The following is an 18,379-nucleotide window of genomic DNA, read 5'->3' on the forward strand; positions in this document are numbered from 1 at the left end:
TGAGTTTCTCTCCCCTCTCCATTCCAGCAGCATCCCTCCCTCCCACCCACGGACAGCCTCATGGCTCCCTTTAGTTGTGAAATTTGTTCTCCTAGTCTTCCTGTCATTTTCTGGCTTATTTACACCTATGTGATTGTTAACCTAGTTGTATCCCTGAGATGAATTGTGGTTAGGGTTGTCCTATTCTGCCATCTTCTCTGGAATTCTTCCATCATCATTTTAAAGATTTTGCTCTATTTTTCTTTCCTTTCCTTTCTCTTTCCTTTTCCTTTTCCTTTTTTTCTTGCTTTTTTTTTTCTTTTTCCTGATGAGACCTTTGCAGTAATTCTTGGCTTCACTACCATGTATGTAATGTGTGGATATATAGGTGTCCTTTTATTTTTGATGATTTAAGGTTTAACTTGTTTTTTTTTTAAATCACCTTTCTATTGGGTTACCTCGCTTGAGGTTTGTTGAGCAATTTTATTACTTTATCCATTTTATTTGGATTTGGCCATTATTTCATCAAATATTTCTTACGTGCCTCCCCTTTTGACTCTAGTTAAAAAAAAAATGTATATATATATAGGCCTGCATTAACTTAGGCTTTGTTCATTTCTTTCATTCTTTTTTTTTTTTTTTCCTGTATCTGGAAGTTTCTGTTGATAATGTTTCAAGTTCACTGATCTGTTTTCTATAGTGTCTAATTTGCTTTTCGTATTTTCCAGTGAAGTTTTTATTTCAGATATTTTAAGTTCATGAAGTTCCTTTAAAAAAAATCCCAATGTATTCACACTGTATTCATTTTTTCTTGATGTTCAAAGTCATATTTATAATAGTTGGTTTATTGTATTTGTCAGAAGGTTCCATCTCTCTCATTTCTGAATCTGTCTCTATTCACAGTAGCTTTTTTTTATTCCCAGTTATGAGTCATATTCTCTAGCTTCCTCACACACCTAGTAATGTTCTACTGGATTCTGACCATTTTGATATTTACACTGTTTTGGATTTTGTTCTATTATTTTGGAAATTATTAGACTTTGTTCCAGCAGGTGTTTAGGCTTTTTGCAGGTCAGCTAAATCATTTCAACACTTTTAAAAACATTTAGTGTAGGTTGGGTGATTTCTGATGTGTGGCTAGTGTAGCCCTACTATGAAGGCATGACTCTTGTGGGCTCTTACACATTCCAGTGTTCTGCCTGGTTGGAACTTTTATTACATGCCAGCACTTTTTAAGCTCTGGCCTTTCCCAAATACATGCTGAGCTAGGGGTTTTGTGCAGTAGACTCAAGATGATCCCCTGAACCCTATTAAGATTTCTGGGCTTTTTTTTCTCCTTTCTCCTCTTCTCCGGTGTATTTGTCCACGTTCTCAACATTCCAAAAGCTTCAACCTTTCTGAACTCCAATAGCTGTCCTCATTCTGACTCTAAGATACCATTACACTCTTCTTGGATTGTTCTTCATTGCACTGAGATTCAGAAAATGATTCCAGCCAGAAAGCCAGGACAATTACAACATTGTCTCCCTTCTTCCAGAGATTAGAGTCCTATCTTGACTATTGTCACATACTTGAAAATTGTTTTTTCTTTTCCTTTTTTTTTTTCTTCCCCTCCCTTCCTTTCTGGCAAGAGGCTGTTTCTACTTTAAGTTATTCCATGGCCAGAATACAAATTTAGTTTTTTAATCATCACTGGTTCATCATTGATACTTTACTGTTAAATCCAAACTCTTTAGAATAAAACCAGAGTTTTATGACCTGGCTCCAGCTTGCCCCTATCGCCTATATCCCTTTGCTTTTTTTTCTTAAATGTTTCATTTCAGCCACATGGGACAACTTTTATCTTGCAAGTTTGGATATTGTCATGCCTTCATGTTAGTACATTCACATTCTTTGGCCTTTCTACTGACTTGCTGTCTTGGAATTATGTCCACTTCTATCAGAGAAATTATCATTCTATTAGAACCATCTAACTTTTTTTCCTGCACTGTACTCTGAATTCTACATGTGATTTCAGGCACATCAAACCACATGTCTTGTAAGTAAGTATCATCTGCTACAATACAAATTCGGGAAATTAGATGTTCTCAGAGGTTTATTCAATCCCTAAAATGTAAGACGTTTCAGATTACCTAAATAGTAATATTTTCAAGGAAGCTATTCTAAACATTGTTATAAAATTTAAAATGTGAATACCTAAACTCTGTATACTCTCATCAAAGAGTCAGCATTTATAACCTAAGAACTATCACAAAAATGCACTTAATTGTGGACAAAAACATTTTGTTTTGTATTTAGAGAAAGCCAGTGTCACCTGGTATTTACTAACTACGATGCGGATAGTTTTTTGAATATAGTTGTAACTACAGATCATCTTGTTGGCTATTTTTTTTTTAATAAATGAACAATAGTTTATTAAAATGACTAATTGACAATTGAATAAATGGATACAGCCAAGGCACCAATATGAGTATGATATACTAATAATTTCTCATGGTTTCTCTTAATTATCAAATGTCAGTGGCAAAAAATAAACCTAATTACATGTAAACTACGTGAATATAGGGGCAGTTGAGAAATTTTTTACTTCTAAGTCAAAGGCCACTCATTTATTCATGGGGGAAAAATCAATCCATGGTCACAGGGAAATCAGTTCTTTTTAAGGAAAAGAAATATAGGAAATAGTAAAGCCATTTTGAAAATATTATGAGCAGACAGCTTTTTTTGGTGATAGATTCGCAAAACATATAATACACAGTTTTTTTTGGTGAAATAGTGTGAAGAGGAAGAAATGTTAAGACACAGTTTTAAGCATGGAATTGAAAAGAGCAGAAAATGAAAACAAAACTGGGAAGACGAAAGGGAGAGATAAAGTGGGAGCAAAGTAAAGAGGGGTGAGAACAAGAGATGGGATGGAGAAAAAGGAAACAATCATATATGCAAAATTAAGGAGAAAGAAAATGGTAATGATAGGAGACAAAGGACTTTTGAAATATTAACTAAAATTTTGCATATTTATACCTTGTCTCAACTCACTGAGCATTTTAATGGTTTCTTTTTCATTAAAAAAGTAATATATGAAAAAAAAAGCAATACTTGTTCATTGTAGAACAAGAGGCAAATAAGAAGAAAGAACAAAAATCACCTGGAAGGCTGCTAGCCAAATGCAAGAATTTTAACATTTGTAAGTATTATTTTCTTAAAATTTTGGATGCATTTTCAAACAGTTTTTTTAGAGTAGCATAAACATTTGGACTCCTTAATCACTTGGAACTATAGCTTAAACATTTTGGAAGAACTTTTGTAAACATTTATATTTTTAATCCTAGTAGGAAACTGATGGTGACTTTATTAGACTGATCTGATAACATTTTAATAAAGAACTATTTATAAATATATGAACAATGGACAGGAGTTCACAAGGGGCAGTCCAGTAAACCAGGGCTTAGGACAATGGCTAGGCCGGCAGGTCAAGGGCATTGAGCAGTGTTAGTTCTGTGAGAGATCGATGGTGACCTTCAGCTAGGAGTCCTGGCAATCTGGGGTAACTCCACAGGGATAGATAGTCCTGGAAGAATAGATACTCCAAAACTACATTTCTCCCTATTTTCAGTCACCCATGGGATTGACTTTAGCTAGAATCTAACTGGTAGCCAAATGGTAACAGAACCTAAGAGATCTGTATAGATTATTTCTGGGGCAGAAACCAAAGCGGGAAAAAAACTGAGATCCTGTGATTCTGGAAGGACAAATGGAAGATAGGGCACTAATTAATATTCCATTAAAGTTCATTTACAAATACCCCTCTTTTATATTATGTTGTTTTTTCATTATCAACAGTGCTATTAGATTTTCTCTATTTAGAATTATTTCCTCTGTAAAAACCATTAAGAGGAAACATACCAGGTACATAGTTACAAAAGACTTAAGGCTTATGACATTTTTTCCAAGAGATTGCAATGATTTCTACCTGCAAGTTATGAGAGCCTTACTATATCCTTATTAGCAATGTAAATTTTTGGATGCTGTTAAGTTGTTTGGCAAATTACATGGCAATGTTTTACTCTGCATTTCTTTGGTAATTATTGGGTTTAAAGTTGTCCATGTTTGTTAAATATTTTCATTTTTCTTTTTAAAATTTTCTTTTCATACACTATTCTTCATGTGGCCCCCAAATGTGTTATAATTAATTCATTAATGTAACAAAGATTAATCCAAGATCCATTAACCAAAAGATTTACTTGAAACTGAATGAGTTTTTGAATATAAGTTTTAGCTCAATAAATGTCTTTTAAAAAAGAAAATTAAGCATCTGACCACTGCTCACTTTTTTCTTGCTGAGATGATCATAATTGGTTTATAAATGGGAAAATTAGAAAGATTTCATTATTTGTTGCAGAAATTACTAGGAAAAACACTGCCTTGTAACAGTAGGATAAAGTTAAAATCAGATTGGAAATTTTTTAAAAAATTATTTTGGCAGAATATACAATATAACACAAATAGTTCCCATTTATTCAATGCATCTTATGTTGCAAATATATCTCATCTTCATAAAAAATTCATTTTTAATTTGCCTACAAGGAAATTGATCCTATGAGATATTGTTTCAGATCTCAAAAAAAGTATATAATGAACTCATTTTATATACTGATTTTTTAATTTATAAAATTCAACCTTCTATTTTATCCAATATACTGTTTTATTATTATTTTTGCTGTTAGTGTTAATACTAAACAGATTTAATTTGCTCACCACAGCCTCTTTAAGGTTTATACTGATAAGCAGAAACTAAACAATGTGCTCACCTATTTCCAACCACAAAAATCCCCATTACAAATTTAGCATTTTCATTTTTTTCTAGAATAGGGAGGAAGTCTCCCTATGTTGGTATTTGAAGAATATGAATGGTCTTCCTCTGTTCAGATCTAAAAATAACATCGTCCTTCAACATTACAGTCTTATGCCTGCATCTAAGTAAAACGACTTAAGTACAAGATGTGAAAGACAAAAACACAAGAGAATAAGTTGCCATCATAGGGTAGTGATAAGGAGGCAGGGAAGCTGGAGGGAATCCATTTTAGAAGGGCTATGTCTCTGCTTTTTTTCTGCTAAGCCCTGTTTCTGTATTTTGGCTCTGAACAAGCCAAAGAAGCTATGTTCCCACTTGACAGGAAAGCAAGAAAGTGAATCATTCTCTGAGTTTTTTCCGAGGCCCCAAGCACGTAATAACATCTAAGAAGAGCTGGATCCCAAACGTGTTCCAGGACGTTAGCTTCCAACAAACTGACACTGGCATCAATACTTCCTACCTTCGATGATTCATGAATTAACACCTATTACTCACCTGTCATCACCTTTGATTGGACCCTACCCTGGATTCCTAAAGGAACATGTACCCTAGATCCAATATAACCCCCTGACCCCAAGCACCGATGAGACTCATTCTACTTGCTAAGTCTCCTAGACACTCTGTCTGCTGTTTTTAAACTCTGTTTTCATTTTCTCCAACTCACATTTGATTTCTATCCTGCGTGAAGCCAAAGATCCTCTTGGCTGGTCCTGCAGGAGCCCCATCCAACCTGCCTTCATCAATTACAAATCCTATTCTGGAGTCAGACCATCTCATATGATTTCTGGTTCTGCTACCTAATAGTATGTATTAAGCAAGTTATTTAACCTCCCTGTGACTGTTTCCTCATCTTTAAAAGAGGAATAAAATTAACTATGTCAGGGAGTATTCTGATAATTAAGTTCATAAATATAAGCCTAATTTATTAGATCAGAGCAGCCTAATGTAAATCATTAGAGCATGAGTATTGAAAGAAGGCAAAGAAACATAGGAAGAAAGGAAGGCAGGAAGCAATCTGGCTATTCATTTTTAAGATTACCTCAACTATGTATTTACTTACATACTCTACTATAACTTCATAAACACATTGACCATATTTTACTAGCAATGTCCACCCAACTTTGGTTATATTGCTTGATTGAGTAGGTGCTCACTTAATAGATGATGAGCAGTTAAATGAATAGATAAAACTAGGAAGCCCTGGATATCTGGAACAAATAGGATAGAAAAAATATAAAATAATATACTTTTCATATTTTTCCCAAAAGTACACAAAAAGCATTGGAGGAATAATCTGTATGAGGCCGAGGAAAAAAATGAACCAGAGCAGTAAGGGGCCAATAGGATGAAATGTACCTAAATGAGCCTCACAACCAGTCCTCATTCAACTTAGATACAGTAGGCACCCTATTCCAGGCATGTAAGATCCAATTCCAGCTGTAACATGGCTAAAACCACTTGCTTTACTGTTTCTCTTACATAAACAAAGTCGAATTGATAGTACCTACACCTCTCTCTCCATGCTGGAAACTCCTTTGAAAAAGATTTTATAAGCGTATGACACTCAGAATAAGTAATACCTAAGACCAATGCCCGCCATAACTAATCCCGCATTGTCATGTTTGTGTACTTACTTGCTGGGTTTTCCGTGCTATGTAGACTGACCACGGGGATGCCTGGGCCTGGATTTTAAAAACATATGTATAAAAATTATATATATAAATATTTTAAAGACATCTGAGTAATAATTATTGGAAAGGCTACATGACAGTTATTTTTTTCAAATTGAAGCATTTCATAGTTAAAACATAATGAAACAGAAACCAGATAACTAGATTTCATTCCTATCTATGGATATTTTATTCAGAAAAGAACGTATGGGGAAAGAAGCCATTTACAGAGATTAAGACTTCCCCCTCTCCAAAATGCCCTATACTTGTATAATTCTATGGTACCCAATCTTATGATCCTTACTCTCTTTCACTAGTGTTTTATAGAGCAGTCAGTCACTGATGTCCAGAAAGCTGATTCATTACCCTGTGACCCCTCATTAGTTCGTCCAAGATCAAATTCTACTTACCAATCAAGGAAGAATGCATGCATAATAAAAATATCCATAAGATAAATAAAACTTTGGTTCTAATTGTATATTAATTGAAAAAATTAACGACTCATCAAATATTTCCGATATACTAGTTAATTCAGTGTAACCATAAGAGGTTATCTTGAAACTTCACTCTAAGAACTTTATCTAGAGGTCTAGTGGTTTTTCCCCGGTATCCTCAAACAAGTACTTTTTTGATATCAAGAGGAGAAAAAAAACTAAAAAGAGCAAGTGTTGATTTATTCCTCAGGGTGTCTTAAATCAGGACAGCTTCAGGTACCCACTGGAGCAAGAGCAATAAATCCATTACATTACAAGGGATACATGTCTTCCATTTCATCTCTAGGAGATACAGTATCTATTTAAGGGACAATGACTCATATATATATATATGTATATTATATATGTATATATAAATATACATGTGTATATATATAAAATGTGTGTGTGTATAATCTATTTTTACCAGATAGAAGTAATTGGAGTGAATGTAATCTCTTAGAATTGAAGTGTGCTAGACCCAGGCAATTAAATTTCTGTAGATCCTAAATCTCTTAACAACCAAGCCATTATTTTAATAAGAGGATTTTTTTTTTTTCTAAAGACTAGGTGAATTAGTTTGTTATAGCATGACTTTGCTGATGTAAATGTTTATTCGCTTTTTTAAAAGGTTCACTCTCAAACAGCCTTTATTATCATTAGTAACTGTTGACTCCCAATTTCGTTTTCTAAATGAAGATACCATTCATAGCACAGTAAATCCATAATTTATAACTTAGCAATACATAAATTTAGAATATCAAATCATATAGCTAGAGAATAATAGTTACTCATGATAGTAATAGATACTGATCAAATAAATTTCATCAGAAATCATGTATTACCTTTACAGAGTAATAAGAAATGTTGATTCATAGGACTAAAACTGGCATCAAAATATGTGCATTGTTCTTTCATAAAATTACATGAAATGCATTGACGGTTCAATAGTCCTTCAGTAGAAGCACTGGGGAAAGAAAAAGAAAATTAGAAATGATGCTGTTCCAGGTACTTGGATGTGTGGCATCAATATTTAAATATTAACATAAACTGAAGAGCTCCAACATTACTTACATTGCAGTTCCTTTAATGATAACTTACTGTATAAATGTAAAGTCAATTTCCATTATTAATGTTAAGACATACACATTTTTCTTCTCTGTAATAGAATTAAAATCGTGTATGCCTATATATATATATGTGTATGTATGTATATATATATATATAATGTATGTATGCATGTTTATAAATAAAGGAACTGATTCCACAGGACTCAATGTAATTTATTCTTATCTGCCTTTTCTCTATAGATATTCATTTATAAAGTTGTAGAAGGAATTGCCCACAGAGACTAGTAAAAACTCACCATCAACAAATATTACTTGATAAAGAACCAATACATGTTTTCACAAGCCACACAAAGAATCAAGCTCATTAAACAGTAGAATTTGGTATCAGTGTCAATTTTTTCCCATTAAATAGATGCACTGAAAATACTTGCCTTAAATACTTGCACTGAAATTTTTGGTAAAGGAAAGTTATTTTTGTACGAAAATATAATGTTAATGATCATACATTCTTTGAGACATCAGGGGGGTAGGTGAAGAGAAAAGCAATCATCTGTTTTACAAAGATGCTAAAAAGTCAGAGTGATTGAGAGTTACTCAAGGTTAAATTTTCTATACAGAATCATTTATTTTATAAATAGAGATGAATCATAAATTATGCCAACAGATGAAAATGCTGGTGAAGCTATGTCTTAAACTTGGACAAAATATTCTCAATTTCATTTGGAAATGGAACATGATTTTGGCTATATTTTGTAAATGAATCCTAGTTATTTTGATGTGCAGTATGCTGCATACACAGGGATGGGAACAGGTGTATTAACATGGGTAACAGAAGCACCTGAAGCAATTGGGTATCGATGTTAAGTATAGTTCATAAACTCACAATTTCACATTTGAAACATTCTGAGCTCATTATAACCAAAATTTTCCTTTACTGATCAAGGCAATTAATATACACTAAGCACTTAAACACATTAACCAGTTTCACCTTTGTCATAACTTATAAGGTAATCATACCCAATTTATTTCTCTCTCAAATTGCTATGTGTGTGTATATACCATCACACACACACACCATAGCATTTGTCATTTTAATCATTTTTAAGTATATAGGCCAATGTCATTAATTCTATTCAGTGTTGTATAACAATCTCCACAGAGAGGCTAAGAATGCATGCCAGTTGTCCACAGCTACGAAAGTGATATAACTGAAATTTAAAGCCTTTTCTCTCTCTACTCCTTCATGTAATTTTTCAGATTCAAGTTCCCCAGAGATTTGTTGGTAGTTTCTCATTAGATTATGAAATTACTGAAATCAATGCACATATTGAGACAAAATTCTAAACTGACTATGGCAGCAGTTGTGATTCTACTGGGGTATCTTGTCCCATAAATTTTGTCAACCAATGATTATTTTTATGACCTGGACAAGACAATGATAGAGTTTTCTGGGTTAAACACTAACGTTATCTAACAGTCAAGCCAACTGGCATTTGCTGAGCTATTTAAGGGGAAATTTATTGGTACTACATCTTCTTTATAACACAGCCTGCTCCACTAGTACAGTTCATAGATGGGCTGACTATTCTGTCTCGGTCACTAGAAAGCGAAGACAAGCACACAAATCTAAGAAGTCATTTTGATTCAGATCACATTTTAGGCTCATAAAGGGAAGAGAGATTGAGACAATTCCATTGGCTGAAACTGGCCAAGTCTAATCTTCTGACACTGTCATTTTTCTTTAAGAGTTTCATACAGTGAGAGAAGTAAACCTTTGATCAAGTAGTTTCAGGACCTTAAAAAATGGTTCAGGACTACCAGTTCCAACCAGAGTATATGCTTCAAGATAGGCTTCCGGTCACCAAAAATTTAAAAAAGTAACCAGTACTCTAATCAAGAACTCTAAACCCAAACTAGAATCAGTCTCTTTAAATAAACAGCTGTTCTTCCTTTGGAAGCCATTGAGAATAGGGGTTCTGGACTCTAAGAGAAAAACAAACAAACAAAAAACACCCAAAAAACATAGAAATCACATACTGGGTGAGGTGATAAAAATGAGACATTGCTTCAGATGAAAGCAATTTATGCATAAGTAAGAGTACGCGGTGAATTAGAGGGAGTTTAGGGTGCTTTAAACGGGCATTCTTAAAGGAAAGTTTAGGCTACTGGGTTAAGAATCAGTGGTGACAGGGCGCCTGGGTGGCACAGCAGTTGAGCGTCTGCCTTCGGCTCAGGGCGTGATCCCGGCGTTGCGGGATCGAGCCCCACATCAGGCTCTTCTGCTATGAGCCTGCTTCTTCCTCTCCCACTCCCCCTGCTTGTGTTCCCTCTCTTGCTGGCTGTCTCTATCTCTGTCAAATAAATAAATAAAATCTTTAAAAAAAAAAAAAAAGAGTCAGTGGTGACACTTCTACAAACATGATGAATTTCTACTGAGAATGTGCCATGGCAGTTTTGACACTTTAAAAATGGATCTGTGAAATGGAAATTAGAAAGTGTATATAGTCTAGAATTAAGTTGCTTGCCAGACAAAAATAAAAGTCATTCTTGTGAGGTCCTGGTGAAAGCTTTCTGAGTGAGGAAACATTTTAATACTAAATAGGTAGGACGTTAAGTTACTTTTATGAATATAACTTTCCATCTGGGAAAATTGGGCAGATGAAAACATTTCCCATCTACTGCTTTATTTAAGCAATGAGCATTCCTGGCTTCGATAACAATCTTACCAGGTTTTATACACTATGGAAGGGGGGGGTACTTTCCCTTGATTCACTCTTCTTCTAGTGTTCACAGTGGTTTTATTTTGGGAATAAATTGCCAGTGTACAATGTTAACGCACCGAAAATTCAAAATGAGGCTTAGCAGAAGAAAATCAACTGAGGAAAATATGTAAATGCCTATGATGTGGGTAGTTCAGAGAAGCAAACCTTAAAAAAATATATGTATATGTATATATATATATATATATATATATATATTTTTTTTTTTTTTTTTTTGAGACTCTGAAAGCAGGTGAGGAAAAAAGTAAAGAAGGAGCAGCTAGATGGTCTTCACTTCAGGTCCAACCGTTCAGGCTCACAAAGGTTCAGAGCTGAGAGACCAGACCAAGAGTGTGAGGTTTCGTCATGTCAAAAATGAAACTTCAGATTTTTCCATCCTGTCATTAAGCTGTGTAGATGGCCATTGAGAAATCAACCTCTTCAGGGCAGTCCTTGCACCTTGCTTACCTGTACAGCTGCCTCCCCCTGGGAGAAGACTCCGTGCTCAGAAAGTAACTGCCCGGGAAAGAAAAGAACACAAACATCAGGCACAGATCAGTTTTCACCAGGCTGAGTTTTCACTTGAATTTTCAAACTGTCAAAGAACAGGCAAGAGCTGTTCTATTGTTCAGCCACACAACTTTGGTCCATTTGGGAAACACATTTTTTGTCGTTGTTGTTGTTGCCGCTGTTGTTTTTTTTTCTTAAAATATCATCATATCACACTTTCCCGTGATCTCTGTCTGAGGGTGTGTACATGTCTCTGTGTACGTGTGTCTTTGCAAGTGTGTCTCTGGGTGAAGGGTAGGGAGAATTGTTAAAGAAAAAGTTGCTCTTTACATAGCTGGCTTGTCTGGACTAGGACCACAGTAAGCAAAACATAAATCTGGCAGAAAAGATTGCATTTGACAGCCCTGACTTCCAACCTGACCAGAGAACCAAAAACGCTCACATTTTTTGAGTAGTTTCATCGTATGCCAAGATCTTTATCACTTCCCAGTTTCCTGATGTCAGATGCCGCACAGTAATTTGCTCACTTTTACTCTGCAAAGAAATAGAAAATATTGATTTTCTTTTTTATTTAAACAGCATCTCTCTGGTCAACACACAAGTACAAACTGCCTGTGTCACTTTTAATTCTGTAATTCTCAGCACACAAGTACCAACTGCCTGTGTTGCTTTTAATTCTGTAATCCTCAGTTTCTTGTTTTCAGTCTCAAGAATGCACACACATTCATGCAAACATTGACCAGGGGAGGATAAAGCCTCTTCTATTACTGTAGGAAAATCATTCATAAGACACCTCTAGGTGAGGCTTTCCTCTGCATCAATTTGACATAGGATGTCATCTTGGCATTTGGTACAGACACAGGACTTTGGTAACTCTCATCTCAGATGACTGGCAACTGTGCAGTTTGGACGGGTTTAAATAAAACACTGCAGAACACACTTTATTCTAAATAAATATATAATACTTTAAAATTTTACAACATGTTAATCACTTTAAGATTTGTTATTTTCCCACAATAACTTATTCCTGAGATTAATTCATATTGATGTTTGTGGCCATAGTTTGATTTCACTGCTATGTGGTATTTTATATGAATATAGCATAACATTTGTTTTATCAACAGTTGAGCATTGACAAATATTTGCTCTTAGAAAAACAAGTTGCCCATGAACAGTTTTATTAAAGTCTCCTGATGCACATGGCAGGGTTTTCTTGAGACAAACACCAGAAAGTGGGATTAGTCATTAGTACACATGTCTTCTACGTAACTGGGTAGTGACAAAATATTTTCCAAACTTGTCCCTATTTACAGTCTACTGGCAATATGAGTTTTCATTGCTCCACCTCTTTATCACTTCCTTACCAACATTAATTTTCTCAGAATATTTAATCTTTTGTCAAATTATATCTCATTCAATTTCTTTTTATTGAGAAAATATTCAAACCTACAAAAAGGCTGAATGAAAAGTACACAAATATCCATAAGATCATTACCTAGGCTCACCAAATGTCAACATGTTGAATATTTGCCCTCCCTCTTTTGTTGTTTCCTGAATCTTTTAAAAGTAAGCTGCAAACATCAGGATATTTTTGCCTTAAGTACTTCAATATGCGTCTCTCAAGATTAACACTATTTTTACATGTAAGCAAGTCACATAACACACCTATGAATATTAACATTAACATCATCTAAATATATAGTCTATACCCTAAATTCCACACAGCCCCAAGTAACTCAAATAATTTTATATATATATATATATATATATATATATATATATATATATATATATAATGTATTTCATGTTGAAATATATATATGTGTGTGTGTATGTACATAATATATATTTAGATAAAATGTCTCAAGGTTTACGTATGATATTGGATTGTCATATCTCTAGTCGCAAAGAAAAACATTTGTCTTTTTTGATTTCTACAACATTGGCCATTTTTTATACTCTTTTTTTTTTTTTAAGATTTTATTTATTTATTCGACAGAGATAGAGACAGCCAGCGAGAGAGGGAACACAAGCAGGGGGAGTGGGAGAGGAAGAAGCAGGCTCATAGCGGAAGAGCCCGATGTGGGGCTCGATCCCGTAACGCCGGGATCATGCCCTGAGCCGAAGGCAGACGCTTAACCGCTGTGCCACCCAGGCGCCCCCATTTTTTAGACTCTTGGACCAGTGGTCTTATAGAATGTTCAGCATTTTGGATTTGTCTGATTGTTTTTTTTACGCTTTAATTTAGGCTAAATATTTTTAGCAAGACTACTACAGAGGTGATAGCAAATACCTCTTTTGCTTCATATTAGGAAGCATACCATTACACATCTTCCCACTCATGACAATGCCTTTACATATTAACTGTGAGATACAGTCATTGTAAAAATACATTTTGCCTTATAATTAAAAGTGGGATGATACTTGAACACTATATGAATAGCTTTGTCTCCATTAACTTTTCACTCAGTAGGTTTGGCATCCATTCATGACCTTTCCCTGAATAAATTACCATCTCAAAGTGATTTTCTAATTCTAACATCACTTTTATATTTATTAGGTGGCATACTTCTGTAAAGAGAACTTCTGTTTCTCCTTGTATGTGTTTATTCTCATTCTTTCTCTCCCTCCTCTTCATATTACTATACACTTTAGCATGTTTAATGCAATGTTTACATTCCATTACTGTTGTTCTTTATGATGCTGAAATTGTCAAAATTGGGGTAGCAGGGACTCCTTCAAGTCAACCCGTCTATTCTTTGGAAATGATTACATTGGAGTTTGAGCACTTCCATGTTTTATGCACAATCACATGTTCTTAGATCATTTTACTTCCTCTGCCTCCTATCTGTAATCAATCATTTCTCCGTGGACTTTTTTCTACTGGATTACGGTATTTAGATATAAAGATGCGGGGTTATGTGTGCTCATTGCTACTCTAATGTTATTAGTTCTGGGCCTTTTTAGAAGAGATAGATGGATAGCTAGACAGATTTCCCTGTTTTCTGTGTGTGTGTGTGTTCTTATTATCTTCAATTCAGATTCATATCAATTTGATTTATATTCAGGTGCATTTGCTTCTCTTAGTATTTAAATACAGGCTTTGTTGTCCTCATTTTTTGTATTTAATTTTCTTTTAAAAATATGTAGATGGGGGCACCTGGGTGGCTCAGTTGGTTAAGCGTCTGCCTTTGGCTCAGGTCATGATCCTGGGATCGAGCCCCGAGTTGGGCTCCCTCCTTAGTGGGGAGTCTGCTTCTGCCTCTGCCCCTCCTGCCCCTCCCCTCTACTCGTGCTCTCTCTCTCTATGGCTCTCTTTCTCTCTCTCTCTTGCTCACTCTCAAATAAATAAATACAAACTTTTAAAAAAATATGTAGATGGTTCAAACATATACCATATATATATATATATATATATATATATATATATATATGGATGTGTGTGTGTATATATATATATATATACAGTGCATATATATATATATATGGATGTGTATATATATATATATTATACACAGTGCAAGAAGCCTTGGTCTCATGCCATACTCACTTATCACATATAGAAATTTTTTTATTAGGTTCTTATTTATCCTTTTTTGGAGGAAACTTTTATACCTTAAACAGTAATATTTTATAACTTTAATATAAATGTAAACCCAGTTATACATATATATATATATATATACACACACACACACACACACACATATATAAGTTAGATACACATATACATATAAATCAGAGTATGGGAAATGCTCCATTGTTCTAGATCTTCTTCCATTCTTTTTTTTTTTTTTTTAAGGTTTTATTTATTCATTTGACAGAGAGAGTGCACAAACGGGGAGTGGCAGGCAGAGGGAGAAGCATGACCTGAGCCGAAGGCAGACTCTTAACCGACTGACTACCTAGGTGCCCTTTCTTCAATCCTTTTTATTCTGACATAGTTCTCTGTTGTGTGGGTGTACCATAACTAGCTTCCTAAGAGGTACATATCAAGTAATGCCACAGTGATTAACTCTGTATATACACTTGTGTTTAATGTGTAGAGAAATATTGTCAGGATATACTCCTCCATAAGAGAAGTATCCAGCAATGGATAAGGTACCTATTTTCCCAGGGGCATGTTACAGAATATGTTGTTCAGTTGTTTGAATTTTGCCAGTCTGATAGATGAGCAATGGTGGTGTGATAGACACTATGATATGCCAACCAGAATGCCCTTCTGGAAGGAAGGACATTGGAGTGGCTAGAAGTGCTGTTAGAAGGCACTCATCTGTAGTCTTCTTTGGGGGTTGCTTAGAGTGAAGAAAATGGTCTCAACCAAGACCATACCTCTTTTCAAGGGCAGTCCCCATCCAAGGACGGCCTAATCAGTATTGGACTATAGAAGCCCAACCCTCTTGCCCTCGTTTGGGACTTCTCTGTGGGCCATTTAGTCTAGAATTCTTATTGGGGTCAGTTGAGGCCTTCACTCAGATAGCCCTGCTGCTCAAATTTTGCCCAATTTTCCTTCCTTGCATTCCTTTCCAAACTTATTGATACCCTCTGTAATGATGGTCCTACAGGCTAATCTCAGTTGGCTTCCTGTGAAACTCAACTTGTGACAGGTATATTGGTATAATTTCATTTTGCATTTCTCTTAGGAAAAAAGTTGAACATCATATACCCATATACATGTGTATATGTATAATACAACATATATGTCTTTCAGGAATGTTTTGACATTGTCCTCTAGAAGTTTTCTACATTTTGCACATTTATATTTCATATAAATTTAATTTTCATATTCATTACTGTTTTATGTTTTGTTGCTAATGTAAATGGCTTTCTATTCCACATTCTTTCTAAATGGTTATTATTTGCAAACAGGAACACTATTCACTTTCATATGCTAAATATCTATCCTGCTATCCCACTGAATACTTTTCCAAATCTGTGGCTTCTGGTTTATTCTGATCTGATTTACACAAATGCTTCCCAAAACAATATTATGGAGATAGTGTGCATCCTTTCTTGTTTCTGACCTTAATGGGAATGCCACTTTATTGGATTATGGACTGAGGCATGTATGTTTTATCACGTTAAATTATCCACCAATTCCTATATTAATTTTTTTAAACCAGGAATTGGTGTTAAATTTTATAAAAGGCTTTTTTACAGCAACTGTAAAGAAAACCAATAGGGTAGAACAATTCAAATTGTGTTGGGATTACTTTTGAAAGTATGATAAGATTCTCTTATAAAATCATGTGGGCCTTGGTGCTCCTTTGTGGTGTAGTTCTTTGATGACATCATATTTCTTCTGTGTCATTACTCAATGTAAGCTGTCTGTCTCTCTTGGGACAGTTTTGGTTAAGTGTATTTCCTCATGAAATTGTTCATTTGCTCTAAAGTTTCAAATGAATTGGCACAGAGTTCTGCAAAATACTCTCAGGATCTATTAAAATGTCCTTTGTTATTTCCTACCAGTCATTTCTAATTGTATGTGTTTTCTTTCTCATTTTTCCTCAATTGGGCCGGCTTGTGTTTAGTCTTTGTATGTGTGTGTGTGTGTGTGTGTGTGTGTGTGTGTGTGTTTTCAAAGAGCAAGTATTATTGTTTTTTATTAGTTTTAAATTTGTCTGATTTTGCTGAGAGTTTTCTAGCCATTTGGGTTAGGAATTCAGCTCATTTAATTTCATTCTTCTATTTTAGTTGTTGAAGTTTGTAAGCTATGAGTTTTATTCTGACATCTGATTCTGAAGAAGGTACTATCATTCTTGTTATTGTTATTAACTATTTTATAGATTTTGCAAATTTGAAACCTCCAAGGAATTGTTTAATTGGATTTACTTTTAAAAAGTTTCCTAGCCAGAAAACTTGTTTAAAATATATTCTTGATTTCTAGGTTTATTACATTGTGATCATAGCATGCTTTCATGTAATTTCTACTTTATAGAACTTATTGAGCCTTTAAAATAACTAATACGTGTTCAGTTTTTGTCAATGTTCCCTATTTACAAGAAAAGGATTTACCTCTTATTTGGATGTGTTCAACTATATATATACATGTATACACACACACACACATATTTACATATATACATATATAACATAATCAATTTATATATGTATACATGTAAAAATCATATAATGTGAATCATATAATGTGATTAACTTTAAGGATAGTACAAGAAGACTTCCACTCATCAAGTAGCTTTTGTGCATTTCTACTTTATGAAGGTAGCTACTGCACTATCCGAGGCATAGATGCAGACATTTCTAACTATTATGCCTTCCTTGTGATTTGTGCCCTTGAACATTATAGAGTATCTTCTTCTGCTCCTCTTAATGCTTTGGGGCATGAAAGCTCTCTTGTCTAGCATCAGAATTTAGCCTTTCTAAATCCTTTTGTTTTCAGTGTGTATTTCCAAAAAGATTTAATTGCATTAATTTCAAGAACCAATCTTAAAAACATTTTCTTAAAAATTTTGGTACATAAGTTAAGCCAAATTACATTTACTGGGTATGACTGATACCTTTTGAAAACTTCTGTCATATTTTATATATTTATTATGGATATCATGTTTAATGAGTTTTTTGTAGCCAGTTTTTTGTAATTTTTTAAATGTTCTGAAATTTAGTGCTAGGATTTTATTTTAGTTTTACATGTTATCATTGTATTAATAACTTTAATAATACTCTTACCACCCCTGCAAAGTTATCCTTTGTTTCTTGACCATTTCTGTTGTTTTGGTTTATTGTTGGATTATGGTTTTAAATGCTGTCTCTCTTCTACTGTTCTGCTTCTCTTTTTTAAGAAATCCAATTAAATGTCAGTTCATATTATTTCCCTGTCTTAGCTATTTCTGACCCTCTCTATTTCATTTTTTTATTCATTTTTTTCCTTTATCTTCTTGATACCCACTAGTATATTTTCAGCAATACCTGTTTAGTATTGGTCATCTTTTCATTAATTTATGTTACTATTTTGTATTACTTTTTTTTCAATTTCCTTCCTGAAATCTGTTATTGTTTGGTTTACAACTTTTCTTTTTACTTTATGAAGCCTTTCCTGAGTTTTAAG

The 18,379-nt window shown here is 34.2% G+C and overlaps 1 protein-coding gene across 1 annotated transcript in view; it reads right to left on the reverse strand.

The window, feature by feature from the left end:
- The window catches only part of DPP10 (dipeptidyl peptidase like 10), a 143,149-nt gene that overhangs the window by 45,951 nt on the left and 78,819 nt on the right, over positions 1-18,379 (reverse strand). The window contains exons 8-11 of the mRNA XM_026510117.4: positions 11,756-11,847; positions 11,272-11,319; positions 7,820-7,941; positions 6,466-6,513 (exon numbers count right to left, since the gene is read on the reverse strand). Coding sequence (XP_026365902.2) covers positions 6,466-6,513; positions 7,820-7,941; positions 11,272-11,319; positions 11,756-11,847 — 310 coding nt within the window. The remainder of the gene's footprint in view (positions 1-6,465; positions 6,514-7,819; positions 7,942-11,271; positions 11,320-11,755; positions 11,848-18,379) is intronic.

Source organism: Ursus arctos, unplaced genomic scaffold (assembly GCF_023065955.2).
Source record: "Ursus arctos isolate Adak ecotype North America unplaced genomic scaffold, UrsArc2.0 scaffold_1, whole genome shotgun sequence".
NCBI classification, from domain to species: Eukaryota; Metazoa; Chordata; class Mammalia; order Carnivora; family Ursidae; genus Ursus; species Ursus arctos.